The sequence below is a fragment of the Brachypodium distachyon genome, chromosome 1, assembly GCF_000005505.3.
Source record: "Brachypodium distachyon strain Bd21 chromosome 1, Brachypodium_distachyon_v3.0, whole genome shotgun sequence".
Classification (NCBI taxonomy): domain Eukaryota; kingdom Viridiplantae; phylum Streptophyta; class Magnoliopsida; order Poales; family Poaceae; genus Brachypodium; species Brachypodium distachyon.
The window spans coordinates 2272903-2290479 of record NC_016131.3 but is presented as its reverse complement, the minus strand read 5'-3'; the positions used below and the strand labels follow the sequence as shown (position 1 = coordinate 2290479).

At 45.0% G+C, this 17577-nt stretch overlaps 4 protein-coding genes across 5 annotated transcripts; 1 reads left to right on the top strand and 3 right to left on the bottom strand.

Moving 5' to 3' along the window:
* Nucleotides 1-1969: 1969 nt before the first annotated feature.
* On the bottom strand, nucleotides 1970-5598 carry LOC100835614 (calmodulin-binding protein 60 A). 2 transcript variants are annotated; one of them, XM_010229211.3, is made up of 7 exons: nucleotides 5318-5598; nucleotides 5153-5228; nucleotides 4531-4583; nucleotides 3932-4419; nucleotides 3496-3656; nucleotides 2972-3175; nucleotides 1970-2859 (listed from the first exon to the last, which is right to left on the bottom strand). In XM_010229211.3, exons 1-7 carry the CDS (start codon nucleotides 5449-5451, stop codon nucleotides 2272-2274), a joined length of 1704 nt encoding a protein of 567 aa, XP_010227513.1. In that variant the 5' UTR covers nucleotides 5452-5598; the 3' UTR covers nucleotides 1970-2271. The 2 variants fall into 2 exon arrangements, with proteins under 2 accessions (XP_010227513.1, XP_003563479.1); XM_003563431.4 differs by having other exon boundaries at nucleotides 3932-4422; nucleotides 5318-5597.
* Nucleotides 5599-7107: 1509 nt separating this feature from the next.
* LOC100832933 (mitotic-spindle organizing protein 1A) lies at nucleotides 7108-7806 on the bottom strand. Its single transcript, XM_014896799.2, has one exon. It carries the CDS (start codon nucleotides 7654-7656, stop codon nucleotides 7378-7380), a length of 279 nt encoding a protein of 92 aa, XP_014752285.1. The 5' UTR covers nucleotides 7657-7806; the 3' UTR covers nucleotides 7108-7377.
* A 111-nt stretch (nucleotides 7807-7917) lies between these two features.
* On the bottom strand, nucleotides 7918-12679 carry LOC100830599 (pentatricopeptide repeat-containing protein At1g74850, chloroplastic). Its single transcript, XM_003563415.4, has 5 exons — nucleotides 11123-12679; nucleotides 10620-11035; nucleotides 9386-9700; nucleotides 9192-9299; nucleotides 7918-8737 (listed from the first exon to the last, which is right to left on the bottom strand). The coding sequence occupies exons 1-5, from the start codon at nucleotides 12533-12535 to the stop codon at nucleotides 8401-8403; spliced, it is 2589 nt and encodes an 862-aa protein (XP_003563463.1). The 5' UTR covers nucleotides 12536-12679; the 3' UTR covers nucleotides 7918-8400.
* A 28-nt stretch (nucleotides 12680-12707) lies between these two features.
* LOC100829370 (hemK methyltransferase family member 2) lies at nucleotides 12708-15794 on the top strand. Its single transcript, XM_003563412.4, has 3 exons — nucleotides 12708-12951; nucleotides 13058-13220; nucleotides 14632-15794. Exons 2-3 carry the CDS (start codon nucleotides 13122-13124, stop codon nucleotides 15397-15399), a joined length of 867 nt encoding a protein of 288 aa, XP_003563460.1. The 5' UTR covers nucleotides 12708-12951; nucleotides 13058-13121; the 3' UTR covers nucleotides 15400-15794.
* The last annotated feature ends 1783 nt before the right edge of the window (nucleotides 15795-17577 follow it).

The following is a 17577-nucleotide window of genomic DNA, read 5'->3' as shown; positions in this document are numbered from 1 at the left end:
CTTTAGACTCTTAAGGCATTTGTAACATAAGACTGGGAAGGTAGTAAGGTAATTTCTTTATCTTTGTGTGAACCCTTCGGGGGTTCCCGAAAGGGAAAACCGTATGTAAGCTATATTGTGAAATGAAGTAGTTTTGTTTTTCCCTCGGTCTTTTTAGCATGTTTATACGGGTGGGTGCTTATGCTAGGGATCCTATAGGAGAAACCTCTGCGTGTAGTTCTCTGTTAAGCCGTGTGTGTGTGGCGTTGAAATGAGAACCTTGTAACCGTAGAGAAGTGTTCCCTTCGGGTGGAACTGCCTGGGAAGACGATAAGAAATCACCCATATAAACCTGACTAAAGACGCTTAGGGAAATAAACTTAGCTACTCCTGAAGCAATATAGTAATAAATACGGTGAGTACTGAGTAGGATTATTACATCACTGCGAAAACCGTCGGTAGTTCCGTTGGCCTCACCAGCCTTATAAGATCCTGCCATATGATACTTCCGGGTGTAGTTACTCACATGTTGAATATTCTACCATATGATAGAATATATTCTACTTTATCGCTTTTAATAAATTCAGATACTATTTATAAAATACTTCAAAGTGAACTACATGAAAAAATTGCAAGTTGGCACGCAGTTTTTACTATGTTTTAGAAATATCTTCATATTTGTATATACAATAGAGTATGTTAAAAAACTTCATATTCTATCTAAAAAGTAGAATATATTCTATGTTCTACATACTACATACTACCCATATACTACATTCTACATTCTATATTCTCCCGATTACGCTATATTCTTCCAAATTTGTGTAAAACGTACGTGGGAGTAACTACACCCGGTAGTACGAAAAAGTCGTCCTATAATTCTTTGGGTGATCTACAATGCGTACTCATTTATATCGATTTTTTTGTAAATAAACGGCGTACTCGTCGATTGCAATATACCGAGTATACACCGTATTTATGAGAGTCTATCTGTGTGTTTTTACGAGAAACAACCGTAGAACCCACGTGAAAAACTTACCGGTCTTGCCATCAAGATACCAGAGGAAAGGACATAATTAATGATGGCATGATATGTTTGTTTTTTGGGCAACGAAGTGGAGTTATGTATACATGGCTCATTAAGACGTGAGTTCGTGGCGGACCCACACGGGGAGACTTGGACTACGCCCCGTCGAAACGATCGCCACGCCCACATGGGGTAGATTAACTGGAAAGAAAGGCGCACGGCGCAAGGAAAGGATCTAGGGAACCTCATCTTGTCTCTTTTCTCTCTGATGATGACTCGATTCTCTGTCTACTTTTATAATTCCGTGACAAAATAATCCACTTTATTCAATTTGCATCTGGAGGATGGACAATGGCCGCAAAGAATCAACCGACCGACCGACAAAAATATATCCTAATATCCTATCATTAGTTCTCTTAAACAAGGTTAATTTTATGATGATAACCTAAACGCATTATGTTTGTGGCGCATTCCTGGTGGAGTGGCAGGCACTCTCGTCAGGGAATAAAGACGTTGGCACCTGCAAAATACCAATCCACTGTCCCTCTCTTCCTAAAATTTTATACTCTGGTGGAGTACACGCTTTTATCAGGACAACCATGCAGTAACCATGAGTTGATGGATGGACTAGATTGTGCTCACGCATCAGTTACAGCCCAAAATGTATTTTAAAACTTCTCCTAACGTCTCTCTTAAGCCTCTGTTCAAACGAAGTCTGGAAGCATGTTATGGAGGAAGCCATGTTTGAGCACCTTTGTGGAAAAAATAATAATTAAAAGTATGTACGGAGTACTATTTTGGTGAACCTTAAATTTTTATATTCCGGTATTCCAGTATACTTTTGCGAGATGAGAACAAAATTAACCGTGCAACATAACCGTTGCTGCTCTGCACTTTTTGTCCCGCAAATGTTTGAATCTGAAGTTTACAGTTAGCATGGATTCATAACATACCTTGTAACACTTCTAAAAAAATGTCATTCTCCAGTTTCACCCTTTTTGCATAACTTAAATATATACTGATGACAGACCACAAAAGAGCATCATCAGTCATCAATATTTACAGATTATGTGCATATATTTCACCATGTACACAAAGCTTCGTCTGAAGCTCTTGATGATAAAATGGCTCAAGAAACTAGCAGAGCATGTTCCAGGAAAAAAAAAAGGAAGATCGAAAGATAACCAACCACTCTTATGTACATTCCTTTCCTCCACTTGTATATTTCACGGTTTAACTAAGCAACCACATGAAAATGAAAACCATCATTTCCCGGGTTTCTTTCTCTTTTGAGCAACCATTTTCCTGGTGTAGAATATCCATCCTAAAACATAAGACAGTGTCCTCCATCCTCTGTAAGGCTTGGGCTTTGATATAGTCGCAATGAAGCCCTTCAATGCAGCACCAAGATCTTGGGTGTCGAAAGATACGGCAGGATCTGTGCAGGGATAATAGTCTTCACTGAATGAAGGATGACTGGTGGACTCCTCATAAACCAACGAATTGGAGAACCTGTCTAAAGCCTGTGACTGTTGAAGCTGTCCATGGCTACCAAGTGGAGGAAGCACCGACTGAAATCCATTTCCACCGTTTTCTGCAGTTCCCAGTGCACAAGGATCTAAGGCACAAGAGGGTTCGGCAGAGAAAATGTCAACTGATGGTATGTCCAAGTGGCTTAAACCGAAACCATCAGTGACATTTTCAGTAGGTAACTGGTAATATTCATTTTCATGCAAAGATGGACATCTCATATCGAGGAGTTGTAACGGATTCTCCAAAAGTGTTTTATCGTCACAGGTCAAGACATTCTCCCAATGTTCATACGCTTGTTTCACACCTGCATGTGCTTCAGCCTAAAAAGAAACAAGCAACTGTAAAAACAGATGGTCTAGGTCACATCTGGTAGAAGGGATAATGCACACGAATTTGTTCTAACGAACTTATAGGATGGAGAAAAGTGGGTACCTTCTCCTGCTCTGTAAGATCATCAACAGAAACAAACTTCTCTGATAGGAAACCTCTCACTTGCCCAACAGCATTGAATACAACAGCTGTTTTGCTTAGGCTGTCTAGATAATAAACATGCACCTTGTCACTGAGAATACATGTTGTCTTGGCATGCTCAACAGTGACCTCCCAAATCTTAGTTGACATGCCACTGCCCAATATCTACAATCCAACACAAGAGTGGGTCAGTATATCTGCATATTTGCTGAACCTTAATCATCTGCAACATCAAGCCACACCTTATTTACACAATATATCATACAGATAACAATGTAGAAATGTGTGATATGTTTTGTATATGGAAACATGCTTGATCCATTGAAATGAGGAACTCCTACATACATATGCAGTTTGCTGGTTTCAGAATCTTTTTTTTCCGTAAATATATATGTAAGCTTTACAGTTGTCAGCTTATATCAACTCTACAAAGAATATAAAATACACAGATAAATTCTGTATGTCTCTGAAGGAATCATAAGTACCTTTCGAAGCTTAGGAGCATCAAGATTTAATAAGGTAAGAAAATCTTTGACTGTAACTATCTTCTCCTTATTCAGACGCTTGTGGAAAGCTCCCTCCTTGCCAATCTTCTCCAGACGCCAAACCTCGTCTTCAAGAACTGGCGGGTGATGCTTCTTGTACACTGAAAGAGAGGACCAAAGCATAAAAAGTGAGGATCAAAATTTCTTCAAATTTGTCCATCTTGGTGGCATTTGAGACAATGAAGAGATAGGCTGATCGTTTAATCATAGCAGTAAACTAAGTTGGTCAAGATACTTCCAATAAGAAAGAATACTGATACTGTTCATCAGTGATTGTCATAAATATATAGTTACATGAAATTGCCAAATTCAAGGAGGCTCTGCCAATATAATAGGAAATGAAGTATGGGACGGTTGAAAGCCAATGTAAACTCACATTCTCCACGATGATCCTTCACCACAAATGATTCAGTTTTTGCTTCGCGTACTCTCATGCCACTAAAACAACCATCCTCAGTTCTTGCACCTAACCTGAACTTTCGGCTGCGTGTCCAACTGGAGTTATCTGTGAATGATACATCTCCCACTGTACCAATGCCTCTGTCAAGTCCAACACACACGTCTCCAGAAAGCAATGGCCGTTTTCCTTCTCTTTCTCTAACAATGTTATTGTTGAACTCCTGAGCAGTCCAGTCGTTGCCTTCTCCACCTTCAAAGTCCCCCTCTAGAACTACTATTTCAACCTTCAACAGGGATTCCTTGCCTGATGCTACAATTTCTCTAGTAAAAGAGTCGACTAGAGCAATAGTTAGAGTTAAGGTACCCTCGCCTTCAATCTTTGAGCCAGTGAAAATTGGAAGAGAAAGCCTAGTAGTGAACTGCAGCTGCAATTTTTTTGATGTAGACGGAACGATGTATGTGGGACTTCTAATAAAAAAGCAAGAAACCAGATGGTTAGATAAAGTTGCATCAGTTTAAGAACCTATACAGTGACCAATACCTACCATAACTGTACACAAATAAGTGTCACAATACCTTGTCATCATAGTGGCATGATTCGCGAGCGCCAATTCAATTTCTTCTTTCACCTAAAAATTAGAATTGAATTAAACATGACTGGAAAATACAATTTTCTGGACATATGAATACATGAACACAAAATAGAGATATGAATGAACAGAACAGATTTGTGGGTGGGCAGAGTTAGGGGTGTTCAAAACGGTTTCAGTTGAAACCGTACATTTTTTTCTAGTATAATTTTTGCCAGGCTGATTGAAGTTTACAAAGGAAAATGAAATAATAAGCCCTGAGCAGTTCCCACGTTTTCAACTGAAACCGAACTTGAACACCCCTAGGCAGATTCCCTAAATTCCTACATCATCAAAACTAATATAAGGGGGGATTTGATCATTTGCCCCACTTTCCGCAATCCAAAATGGATTCCTGACAGCAATACTGCCATCAATTTAAGTAATCTAAGGCTAACTCAGAAACCACCCCTTCAAACACGTGATAAACTTGTAATCCTAAGTCCAAATGGAAAGGAGATGCAGATTAAACGGAGCACATCCCGTGAATTTTGTTTTCATGAAACGCTAGAAGGAAACAACGAGAGAGCGAGGAAACAGCTTAGCGTGAAACAGGACGGACGCCTCACCACTCTCCGGATGAGGGGCTCGATCGACATGAAGAGCTTCTCGATGCTGCTCTTCCGCATCACCTCCGTGATGACCCTGCGCCGAACGAAGGGAGAGCGAATCAGCGAACCTCAAGGGAGGTTCCCATCGAAGGGAGTGAAGGAGGGGGAAGGTGGGGCGCGTACTCGCGGAGGGCGGGAACCCTCTGCCGCTTGGGCTCCCCGCGGAGGTGGGGCGGGGAAGAGCTCCCTCCTGACTCGGCCCGTCCGCCGCCGCCGCGGAAGCGCTCGCCCTCCTCCGGCTGCCGCTTCTGCGACATCTCCGACGAGCCCTCCCCTCCGATTGCCGCACCTGATGCTGGCTGGCCGCAACGACCTAACTAAGTCTAACCCTGTGCTGCGCCGCACGGAACAGGTTCGGCGTCCACAGTTCGACCGAAGCCGATGCTTTGGTTTGGTCTCTCTTGGTCTCTCCTTTGGAAAAATTTAGTTATTCCTTTTTTCTTTTCTTTGGCTTAGAAAATGACCTCAAATCGCGGGGTCACTCGGCCCACAAGGCCATAAGGGCAAAGTACAAAACGACCAACCCGGCCTACCCTCCGCTGGCGGCCCTGAGACGATTCCTTTGTTCCGGCCATTTGTCCTGACTCTAATCTGGAACTACCGATTCCCCAAGACATGGGCAATGTTTGGATGCTTTGCCATCTTCCGGCAAAATTTTGAGCCAGAAATGAAGCCGAGTAAAAGTGACTTGGATTGGATCTAACTGAAAATGAGAGTAAGAATAAGAGTAATTTGTGGTGTGGTGTGGTGTGGTGTGGTGTGGCACTGAGATGTCGTTCTCACAGCTTTTGATCTGTTATCCGGAAAATGAGAGTTTGGTTAATGGCCATGGCACGTTCCTTTTGGATAAGCATATGACTAAGCAGGATGGCTCTTATGGTCAAAGAGGGGATAATCAGCTGAGAATACCAGATGTCCAGATGATGCATACAACTGATGGGAGTAAATAAGACAATGATGAATGGAATCAAAAGGAAACGCCCCTAATCATCACTAAAGTGTATTATACTCTACCTTGTCGTACAACTCAAGCAAAGAAACATAACAATTTCAGAGACTCTGGTGAACCACAGCTTTCTTTATGGAAACAACAACATCACTATTTGCATTGTAAAGCAAGATCTCCATCTCAGATATGGCTAATCTGACCCTTCCTGCAAGCCCAATTTCAAATTTGCTCCCACTTCAAATCGAGAACGCCAGTTGCATCCGCTCTTAGATACCTGCTCAACGACAGATTTAAGGCACACCAACATAACCTGAAGAAAAGGCTTGGAAAGACATCCAGTAAAAAAAATGCAGTAGGGAAGATGCTGCTGGTTACAAAACAGGACTTGGATTTGACACCCAGAAAGATTAGATTATCTCAGATAAATTCAATAAAAAAAGGGAGCACCAAGCATTGTTGAGCATATTGTAGAAAATCAACAGGTGGCAGTTGTAGTGGTTGCACATCGACTGAGATTTTAGACACTGGACAAGAGTACATTTGTTCATGATAAGTGAACTGCAGGAACCTTTTGAAACCTCACTCAAGCCAGCATAAAGGATAGAGTATAAGTTTGGCAGCATCATGGTTGTAAGGCACTAAGGCTTATATTCACCCTGAGAACTATCAACTTCAAAAGTGTGCTAACGCATCTCCTCCTTTCTTTTTTCAAGGGCAATGAGCTAACATGACGATCATTTTTACTCTACTGCATTAACTTTCTTAATCACTAAGCGACAAAGAAAACAATAACATAATGAAGGGTGAGCTCAAAAGCTCAGCCCTTGGATATGATGAGTTGGGACATGTGTGCCTACACCTCAACCAACTACTAAGAACATTGATATGGCAGCCATTGTAGATTGTACTAATGAGTCTGTTACCTGTCAATGAAAATGTCGAATTCACAATTATACAGGTGATCCAGAGAAAGAGAGATAGTGTTCAGAATCTTATAGCCAATTCGTCTCTCTAACCATACGTATTGATGTCATAAGCATATGGATAATTCAACGAACTGAATCCATGTGCTAGAATGTAACATAGCTTGACACAAACTCCCAGCATTACCACTCTTGAGAACACAAATCACAAACCAATTTCATCCTACAGAACAGAAGGCCTAAGTTCACGCATACAATGGTGATGATCAAGCGGTCGGGAAGAATTGGGGGTCACAAATCACAAACCCTAGCTAGGGCTGGCGGAAGCCGGAAGGAAACATCGAGGCGGCGGGCGTGGCGGGCGCGGGGGCGGCGGCGGCGGCGGCGGCGGTCGTCGGGGGAGCGGCGGAGGAGACCTCGCGGACGAGGGCGGCGAGGGCCTCCGGGTTGGCGCCGCGGTCGCAGAGCGCCATGAGCAGCGACAGGGTGTGGCGGTCGAGCCCCGTGTCCAGGATCTGGGACATCTGGAACGCCAGCTCCAGCGACTCCTTGGCCTGCCTCGCCGCCGCCGACGAACCCTCCGTCCCCATCTCGCCGCGGGCGCAGCCCCTTCCGGTCTCCTCCGCTACGCAGCGCAGCACGGTGGCTCTGGTTCGAGTGCCGGCGGTACCTTTGCAGTGCACGATGGGATTTGCCGGCCGGAGTAAACTAAAGAGAAGCCCGGATTTGAGTGATAAAACCGCGAGAGGTGGCCCCACGAGGCAGTGGCTGCGGCGGTTGAAGAACAGAACCCGAACGTCAGTGGATTGGAGTCTGAATTTTGAACTCACGAATTTGCTTCTGCTAGTACATGTGTAAAACTCCTACGCGTACATTAGAATCTGTTTAAAATTTGAAGGCCAATAGCGTAGACAAAATAACAGGAATCATAAATTAATTTATCCAAAATTCCTACTATTTCATTATCTCGAGCGTACCCGCAGCGCATCCAAACAACAAGGTTCATAGCTAACAGCAACATGCGTGATCTGATCCTACGCTGAACCCTGAAATGCACCACCCGGGAGGCTGGGACTGTGGAAGACCTCCAGCATCCTCTTGTGAAAGTTAAGAGTGGAAGCAGGGGCATCAGGAACTCCTGTATGTGCAGACATTCCAGCAAGGCAATTCGCTGCAGTATATAACTGAAAGAACCGAGCGGTGCGCTCTCCAAGGCATTGGATGGCCGCTTGCTCTTGTTCAGCCATGGCGTGAAGATCCCCAAAACTGCTATTCTGCACCTCAATCTCTTCCCTTGTTCAGCCAGATAATACCATATCTGTGACCCCAAAAGCTCATAGTGCAAGGAGTTCTGACTCCTTTTCTTCTACCGATGATTCATCACCCGAATGGGCCGCGCCATTCTCGACTAGCGGCTCCCGGGTGTATATTTTCGAGCCAGGAGATGGCAAACGGGAGTCCGTCATGTGGACAAAACCAGGGACGGCAGCTCCGTTGGAGGAATCTATGGCTGCTTGCAGCTTTTTCAACTGGGACTTCAGGCATATGATTCGCCCCTTGTTCCATTTTGGATAATGGAAGGATGATGACAATGTATCGTTCAGAAAGGAGTACACCACTTTTGCGATCGGCAGTCCTCTTGTGATCGTGCTTTTCTCCATTTTCCCTCTCCTGTTGGTCAAAGAACTATCAGACCAAAGCAGAACAGAGAAAATATTAACAAAAAATTGTCATAGGCCTAATACTAAGAGGGATATGAAATGATTCTAAAAAAAAGAGGGATATGAAATGATTCCTCTGAAGGGCTTCTCTTCTGAGGAAATGATCTATAGTCTATTGCAGCAGCTTAAAACAAGCTTCTAGTTTTGTGAACCTCTCTTCTGGAAGTGCTTCCATTCTGAGGAAATGTGTTTATGCTTCAATACTTTCCTCCCAGTGTGATGTGGTTATTACTTATATAGCCCTCCATTAAAGTTGAACTAAAACTATATTGCAGCAGTTTAAAAATCAATTTCCTTTACTAATGTATCAACATACATAAACCAATTCCAGAGCAGTTCTAGATTTAGCATAATAAAGCAAGGAACGGTAATAGAACATTTTCAGACTTAGGCTGAAAGCTTACAGTACAACAACAGAGGCCAATTGAGGAAGATCTTTCTCTCCTTTTAGTCGGGCGTACAGTTTATTAAGCCATACTGACACAGCTACCAGTGCTCCACCAACAGACATCCTGAAATGCAAACAAACTTAAGTAAAGACTGACAAATATAAGACTGAAACAGTTTATGAAAAGACTGCAAATGAAAACGAATATACCTGTGCACGTCTAGAGACCAGACCAGCTTTGTGTCACGGGATAATTCAGGGAAGAGGCCAGAGTTTACTGCATGATCCAGAACCCTTGCAGCCCGAGCCTTTTGACCAAACCACCAAAGCACATCAAGGAGAGCATTAAAGAATCGTAAACTGTAGTCACACCCTTCCAAGTTACTGCTGTCAAGGGCATATTCAACCATTTGCCAATTAGAGCTATCATCGTACTCCCCTTGGATCATTGAAGCAATCACTTGATGTGTACTACTAGCACGATTTGTTTTCATTTCTTCCAGCAAATCATAAGCATCAGCCCACCTGAAATAACAAACTGATTACATTGCAGTTCTATCATCATTTAAGTTTCAAGAAGTTAAAATCTCAGGTCACATTTAAGTTTCAGTAAGCACAAGTACGCTTGCATCAAATCATTTAACTACGTAGATGGTGCCACCTGGCTACTTATTAATTGAGGTGAGTCCTTGAACATGGGTCGGTAGGTTCACAAACTTGTGTGCACACCATTGCACCCCGAGAGACATCTCAAAAGTAATCAAGTAGAAAATGAGAAGATTAAATCTCAGGTCATAATTCCTCTACAATGTAGGGAATACCTAGGTCAACAGGCCCAAACGATTTAAGCCTAATAATTACAACAAACATCACACGAAATAAAAAAAGGAAAAAATTCAATCCACATCATTCTCAAAACTCGTGTATGATATCATATAATAACAACGAAGTCAAATCCATGAGATATCACAGTGGAAACAAGTAACTTCTAGAAGTTGAACCAGCACACCAAAGGAACTATACAGCTTCTGAAAACGAAACTCATAAAATCCAAGCAATAAATATCCTAGTACAGAATTGCATGGATATCCCATCCGTATTAATTAGAAGAGCAACATATTGTTCAGACGCAGTTGGTTGTTGGGCATCTTTGTGATTTGTGTTCCAATTTCTAGTTTAAACTTTTATTGGCCATCTTAATTGAAGATGATTGGCAAATCTAACTGAAGGTATAAAGTTTGTAAATCTTCTTTTCCCATTGCCCAGTAAGCTGGTTGTCTTGTGCAGAAGCAGTGAGTTATCTACCCCCAGCCAGCTATTTGATTAGGAAAACATATTTGGTATAATTGTCGTTTCAACATCTGTATTTGAACAATGAGCAACCTTCAAGAGGAGCACGAAAGTTTGACAGACTGAAAGGAATATAGTTGTCCGTGACCATTACCTGTCGTTCCTAGCATATAGTGACAACATCATGCAATAAGCAATAATGCTAGGCACAGCCATGTTGGATTGGATCTCTTCAAACTGCTCTTTGCTCTCATCTATAACCCCTGCTATGCAGTAGGCGTTGAGTACCCCCTCGAGAGAGCGTTCATCAGGATTAAACCTAGACTTGCGCATCTCCATGTATGCCTTCACCGCGTCATCTAATTGTGCACCCTGGCAGTACGCTTCAATGAGGGCATCAAATGAATCTTTATTTTTCTGAATACCAGCACTGTTGGTCATCCGAGAAAAGATGGACTCAGCCTCCTGAAAGAGGCCGCCCTTGGCAAACACATTTGCAAGAGAATTGTAGGTCTCTATTGTTGGCAAGCTACCAATTTCAGTCATCATGTTGAATGCAACATAAGCCTCCTGAATACCAAATAACACATGGAAAATTGCATGACAAATGGGCTATATTAGGGGTCATATCATACTGTATTTGATTCGTAAACTGACCTCATACATAGCTGCATGACCAAGAGCTTCAACTAGGCCAGTGTAGGCCTTTGCAGTAGGCACCATTCCTTCTTTCGTTATATAGTCAAGAACTTCTCTCGCATCCTCATGGAGTCCACCCTGACCACATGCAACCAAGACACCTTCACAGGTTTCCATGTCAGGTTCTATCCCCGTACGAAGCATATCATGGAAGAGCTCCACCACCTCCTTGAAGAAGCCGCCATCCCCGAAAACACTGAAGAGCACATTATAGGTGGCTGTGTCTGGAGGTACAGCTGTTCTCATCTCACGGAATAGCTCACGCACGCCATCGAACCGCCCCTGTCTTCCATACAGATCAAGCAGGACACGGTATGTTGCAGCCGTGGGCGCGCAGCCATCAGCCTGCATCTGCCGCAGAACAGCCACCGCTTCGGCAGTGGCACCAACCCGCGTGTGGGCCTCCATGAGCCCGAGATACGCGGAGGGGTCCGGTGTGTGCCCTGTGTCCGCCATCTCACGGAACAGCTCGGCGACACGGGAGAGGTCGCCAGCTCTAGCAAAGGCATCCACAATGTGACGGTAAGACGCCGTGTCTGGCAAGACACCGGCCTCCAGCATGGCACGCAGCAGCATCTCGGCCTGGTCATTGAGGGAGCGAACGGCGGCGGCGGCGAGGAGGGTGTTGTAGGTGGTGAGGTCGGGGCGCACGGCAGGGGAGACGTCATGCCGCATCTCGGCGAAGAGGCCAAGGAGCATGTCAAACGGGACAGGCGGGTCAGTGGCGCGGGCGCAGGCGGCGAGCACGGTGTTGTAGGTGGCGGCGGTGGGCGCGACCCCCGCGGCCTTCATCTGGTCGAGCAGCGCGCGGGCCTCCTCGTGCAGCGCGTTGCGGGCGTAGGCGGCGATGAGGGATGTGTAGGAGAGCGCGGTGCGGGAGTCGGCGGGGAGGTCGTGGAAGACCTCGAGGCACTTGTCGAGGAGGGCGGGGCCCTGGCGGCCGAGCACGCCGATGACGATGGCGTGGATGTGCTCGTCGGGGCGGCACCAGGACTGGCGCTGCATGTACTTGAAGAGGCGGACGGAGCGCTGCCAGTCGCCGCGGCGGGAGAACTCGCGGTACACGGCGGCGAAGTCCTGCAGCGTGAGGCGGTGGCGCGCCGTCTCGAGGCAGCGCGCGATGGAGCCCCGGGGAGCCAGGTTGCTGAGCCGGTCGATCAGCGAGTCCACCTCGTACGAGTACTTGCCCCGCTCCCCCGCGGCGGTGGCGGCGGCGGCCGACTCCTCCCTCGGCGCGCTCACCCGCGCCACCACCGCGAGTCTCCGGCCGCCGCCGCGGCTCCTCGGGCGGCACCAGCTCCTGGCGGCGGGGAAGTGGGGGTCGCAGTGGTAGGAGGACGACGCGACGGTGGTGGTGGAGACGAGCGCCATGGGAGCATGCAGCAGCAGCAGCAGCGGTGGCCGCTGAGGGTTTTGGATTTCACCAAGCTTCGCCTAGATTTTGGGGGAGATTTTTCGCTTCTGAAGTGGATAGAGTCAGACAGAGGCGCGCGAGCGAGAGAGAAGGAATGGGCTAAGCCGAACCTCAACCAGACAAGTGCCCGCACCAACATACCCTTCGTGACTTCGTCCTCACAAGACCAGACCCAGACCCGAAACCGAGGGCAACATGGCGATGGCGGCTCCCCTTCCTCCCCACTGCGCCGCCGCCCTCCTGCGATAGCGCCGCCGCCTCTTCTCGCCTCCCCTCTACCCATCAAGCACTAGATCCCCCTTCCCCTTCCACCCGCTCCCCTGCGCTCCCCGCCGCGCCATCAGGCCCTAGCCCTAGTCTTCGAGCGAGGCAGGTTCGGTTCGCCCCCTTGGTTTCTAAAGATTAATATCTATAATTTCGATCTTCTGATCATTCATCGGGCTCTCGCCGCTCCGGCTCTCGGTTCGGTTGCGCTGCAGCGGAGACACGCCCCGGCGATTTGTGGTGGCAACTTCCTCCGGCTCTTGCCTCTCCGGTTGCTCCATGTCGGCTGGCGACAGCGCGGCGGTGTCGGCCGTGGAGGGGAAGCTCGCGGAGGTCTCTACCAACAGCGACTTGAAGAGTCTCCCCAAGAGGGGCAAGGTCAGCTCTTTTCAGCATCACTTTGCTAGGTTTTGTTGTTGCTGTTGTCGTCATCGTCGTCTTAGGGTCGCAACTCGAATGCTTGCGTCGTAGGAGTCGGTGTCGATGACATCAAATCCTGTATTTGAAATATGCAATACACACATGATCAAGATAGTGAACTCGAATGCGGTTTCGAAATCTCGAGTCTCAGTCTATTACGTGTGGTGATAGACTTCAGGTCCTTTTGTAAGATTAGAAGGGAACTGGATAATGGGGGGATAGAAAAGGGTAGGATCAGTATGTTATGGCTGCAGTCACTATTTGCGTCACCAGTGTAGCACGAGAAACCGAGAAGTCCCTCTCTTTCTGTGGCTCTAATTGGAGGCAAGGTGCCTATGCTCGTAGCCTTTCTACGGATGCAAGGATAATATTATTCTTTTCTACTTTCGGGCAATTTTGCAGTTGCTGTATTGTGCTGTGGAATCCAGTCTATTTACTAAACCTAGTAAGACCTTTTTGCTGTTATGCCGGGAAGTAATGATACTATTAGCTAACTGTCGTATTCAAAAGTGGAAAATTTTCAGTACTTCACAAAAGCCATCAGGATGCCAAATGGTGCCTTACATGGTTTGCCTGGATGTGATAGCCTGCTCCAGTCCAGCTGGAGCTGTTTCTTTCCAGCCTGACATGTCTCTTTACACTTAAACTAGATGAGCTTGATGCAAACCCTATTAGGAACTCGAGCTTTACTACAACATTCAAATGCTTTTGTTCTAGTTTTAGTGTAGTCAGGTACTTGTTTCATGTAGAATCACTTATGTTTTATCTTTTCTGCTCCCCACCTGGATTTGTCACTGAAACTGCTTTAGCAAATGTAATATTTGTCGTGCCTCAGTGGGGGTGATGTGTGGATTTATCTAAGCGAGCAATGTTTGTAAAGCAAACATTGTCCAGATGATTTCCAAAGTATGAGTTTGTCAATATTGGAACAAATATGAGTTATATACTATTAGAGTAAACATGAGACAGGTACCCTCCAGTTAAAGGCAATAAATGCTCCTTGAAAAATCAGCTTTGAAGTAAGGCGTCATTTTACAAAAAAAAAACTATATTTTGTACTGTATCCATGATAGAGTTATGAAAGAAAATGTGAATCGATACTGCGAGATGGTGCATATGAGCGGGCATGCACTTTTCATTTGCGCCTAATCAATCAGAAAACCCTTCTTTGATTGATGCCCAGATTGCATAAACATATGCTCATTATATTTCCCGAAAGAAAATTACCCATTATGTGTTGTGGTATGGGCTATTTTTCTTTTATCTTCTAATAATTTCAAGAGATCAAATTGAAAGTATCAATATTGTGCTTCAGAAAATGTGGGCTATTTTTTTTGCACTTTATGATTATAGGATCTTGCTTTTGCAGGCTGCATCAGGGAGGACACTAAACACTGCCCAGATTCAGCTTGTCGCAAGGCATCCGGAGGTTTATGAACCATGTGATGATTCCTTTGCCCTTGTTGATGCGCTGCTCTCTGACAAAGCTCAACTTCTGGCACTACAGCCGAGTTTATGCCTTGAGGTAGGATGTGGCAGTGGTTATGTCGTCACATCTCTGGCCATCATGCTCAGGCAATTAGGCTCTGGAACCCACTACTTAGCAACAGATATCAACCAACATGCTGTGGAGACAACTCAAGCAACACTTGAAGCACATGGCATTCATGCAGATGTTATTGCAACTGATATTGTGTCAGGTCTTGAGAAACGTCTGGCTGGTATGGTTGATGTGGTTGTTGTGAACCCTCCTTATGTGCCAACACCTGAGGAAGAAATCGGGATCAAGGGCATTGCTTCATCTTGGGCTGGAGGGCTGAATGGGCGCCAAGTGATTGACCGAATTCTTCCTGCTGTGCGCGAGCTGCTATCAGAAAGAGGGTGTATGTACATGATTGCCCTTGAAGATAATGATCCTTTGGGTATATGCCATTTGATGAATGAGAAGGGGTATGCATCGCGTGTTCTCTTGAAGAGATGTACTGAAGAGGAGAGCCTTTATGTTCTCAAGTTTTGGCAAGACCCCACTGCTGGCTCAAGTGCTTCTCCATCCGCTAAATCTCCAGGCAGCGAGTCCTCATGGATTTCTCAGTTGCCTTTCAGATCCTTTTGGCAAAAGAATAATAGCAGTTCTTGACCTCATCAATTCAGTCTCTCCCGTTCTGAAAGATGGCAAGCAAGGAACGGTTTGCAAATTTCCTATGTGGTACTTAGACGTGTTTGAGTTAGGTCTTTCCTGTTGAGTTCTGATGTGCATCGGAGAACAACAAGCAAACTGACACGGTGAGCTGAAGTACGATCCTGTGAGCAATCAATCAAACGTCTTCCTTTCTCTTTTTTGTGTCGGCTAAAATCTGCACCATGTTCGCATTGTGTGTATATGTGGTTATTATGGATCTATTTATTCTGAAGGTGACTTGCGTAGTTTGGGACCTTTTGTCATGTTATTCTGGAATTTGTACAAAACTAGCTACAAAGTTACCACTATATGGTCCATCTGTTTAATAATGATGGTATGCTTGTTCCCGTGCCTTTGTAGTGAGCGTGGCAACAAAAAAACATTGTACAATACAATTCTTAGTTCCAAGTATAGCAGTTTAATACTGTATTTAACTTGCTGTTAACATGAGAATTAAAACTTTAAGAGATGCAACGTGTCTAATCTGAGCCATGATAATATCAATCACCTCTATATCTAATATAGACAATGACAGTGTCATAACCATCATATATAATGGGCTTGCAAGAATGTAAAAATGTTAAGAGTCGCTGCCTCCCATGGCTCTTCCCCTATAACTCCACGTCTCCACCAACGTCCCAAGGGTTAACACTCCCATTCTTGACCTCATCAACGATATCAGTTTGACACTCTCATTCTTGACCTCATCGACTCCACGTCCCAAGGGTATCAGTTCGCCTGAAGCGTTGTCATAGCCACCATGGCTCTTCCCCTATAACCAAGATGAGATTTTACATCTAATCTGTGTCCTGGTTTCAAAGATTTCGAGTGTTCGTAATCTGGAGATATTAGCACGTCAGGCCTAGAGGATAGAGATTATTACAGGATGAGGAGTTTCTTGGTCTATTACCCGAATGGTAATATACCGAACTCTATGTTGGGAAGCAGGCCATCTCAAACGCGGAGAGCAATCCATGAAGATGTTGGATTTTTGAGGCGAGCTTTAATCGAAAATAGGCAATGGGAAATCACAGTACTAGGTTATGGCAGGAGGACTTCTTGGCATGGCAATATGATAAACGTGTTGTAGTAGTATTTTCGGTAAGATCATGCTACGGGATGATTACTGAAACTGTGTTTCAAAATGAGGCTTGACTAGGGGACAGAAGTGCTCCTCAGACGTCAGTAGAACAATCAAAATGTGGATTGATTTGTGGAAGGATAAAGCGCCAAAGTCAAGCAGCAGGGGAACAATCAAAATGGTGCAATTTTGAAAGAGATAAGAGACAAGAAAAACAGTTGTTTGACGCAGTCAGGTTCTGCCATGCGCGGAGGAGGGAGCATATCGAGGAAGCTCAAACGAGCTTTTACATGAGCAGAATGAACACATTATAGACAGTACTAACAGCATTACAGGTCCATTTGAAGATAACCAGAACGAGGACAACCATAGACAATAAATACCACTACAGGACCGTTAGAAATGAGCAGAACTACGAACAATAGCACTCCAACAAAATGACGTCTATACTCTATTGTAGTTGTCTTCCAATACGCCGGTACAGATCAAAGCTCCTCCTATCCATGCCAAGTTGACCGAGGCTAAAGTATGGCTCGGGCACAGGCCACCTGTCATCCAATATACCTTTCTGATGTAAGTTGATGACCACGAATATATAATACTCCGTCCGATCCATAATAAGTGTCGGTGATTTATTACAACTTCTTACTAAATCAGTGACACTTAATATGAATCGGAGGGAGTATATGCTCCCACGAAGAGGGGGTTGACGATATGATATATGCCACATCTGACACCATGGGGAGTGCTCATGGACAGTCTGTCAACGATTTTTTTTTTCTCAGCGCAAGTTCATAGAGATAAGTGTAAGCCTACACAGATAGCAACAAGTCAAACAAAGAATACCTTCCTTTTCGCCAATTAATTTCTTTTTTCAGAATTTCAACAATCTTATGCCTTGGCTGGAAAGGAGTTTGTCCACTTCCATCATAGTGGTTCATGCCAACAAAAGCCCCATCAAAATTAATAAGGGGGCCTCCAATCCCAGCCTAGAACAGAAAACGTAGATGTCCCAGTTAATAGAGAAACTGTAATGCCATACATATAGCAGCTTG

Excerpts from the sequence above, each read along its gene's own strand:
- LOC100835614 (XM_003563431.4), bottom strand. The coding sequence starts at position 5,451 with ATGTCGCAGAAGCGGCAGCCGGAGGAGGGCGAGCGCTTCCGCGGCGGC. Across the intron at positions 4,584-5,152 it reads AGCCCCTCATCCGGAGAGTG|GTGAAAGAAGAAATTGAATT; the intron begins GTGAGGCGTCCG and ends TCTAATTTTTAG. Across the intron at positions 3,657-3,931 it reads GAAGGATCATCGTGGAGAAT|TGTACAAGAAGCATCACCCG; the intron begins GTGAGTTTACAT and ends CCTCTCTTTCAG.
- LOC100832933 (XM_014896799.2), bottom strand. The coding sequence starts at position 7,656 with ATGGGGACGGAGGGTTCGTCGGCGGCGGCGAGGCAGGCCAAGGAGTCG.
- LOC100830599 (XM_003563415.4), bottom strand. The coding sequence starts at position 12,535 with ATGGCGCTCGTCTCCACCACCACCGTCGCGTCGTCCTCCTACCACTGC. Across the intron at positions 9,701-10,619 it reads CTATATGCTAGGAACGACAG|GTGGGCTGATGCTTATGATT; the intron begins GTAATGGTCACG and ends TTGTTATTTCAG. Across the intron at positions 8,738-9,191 it reads TTGGCCTCTGTTGTTGTACT|GAGAGGGAAAATGGAGAAAA; the intron begins GTAAGCTTTCAG and ends TTTGACCAACAG.
- LOC100829370 (XM_003563412.4), top strand. The coding sequence starts at position 13,122 with ATGTCGGCTGGCGACAGCGCGGCGGTGTCGGCCGTGGAGGGGAAGCTC. Across the intron at positions 13,221-14,631 it reads GTCTCCCCAAGAGGGGCAAG|GCTGCATCAGGGAGGACACT; the intron begins GTCAGCTCTTTT and ends TTGCTTTTGCAG.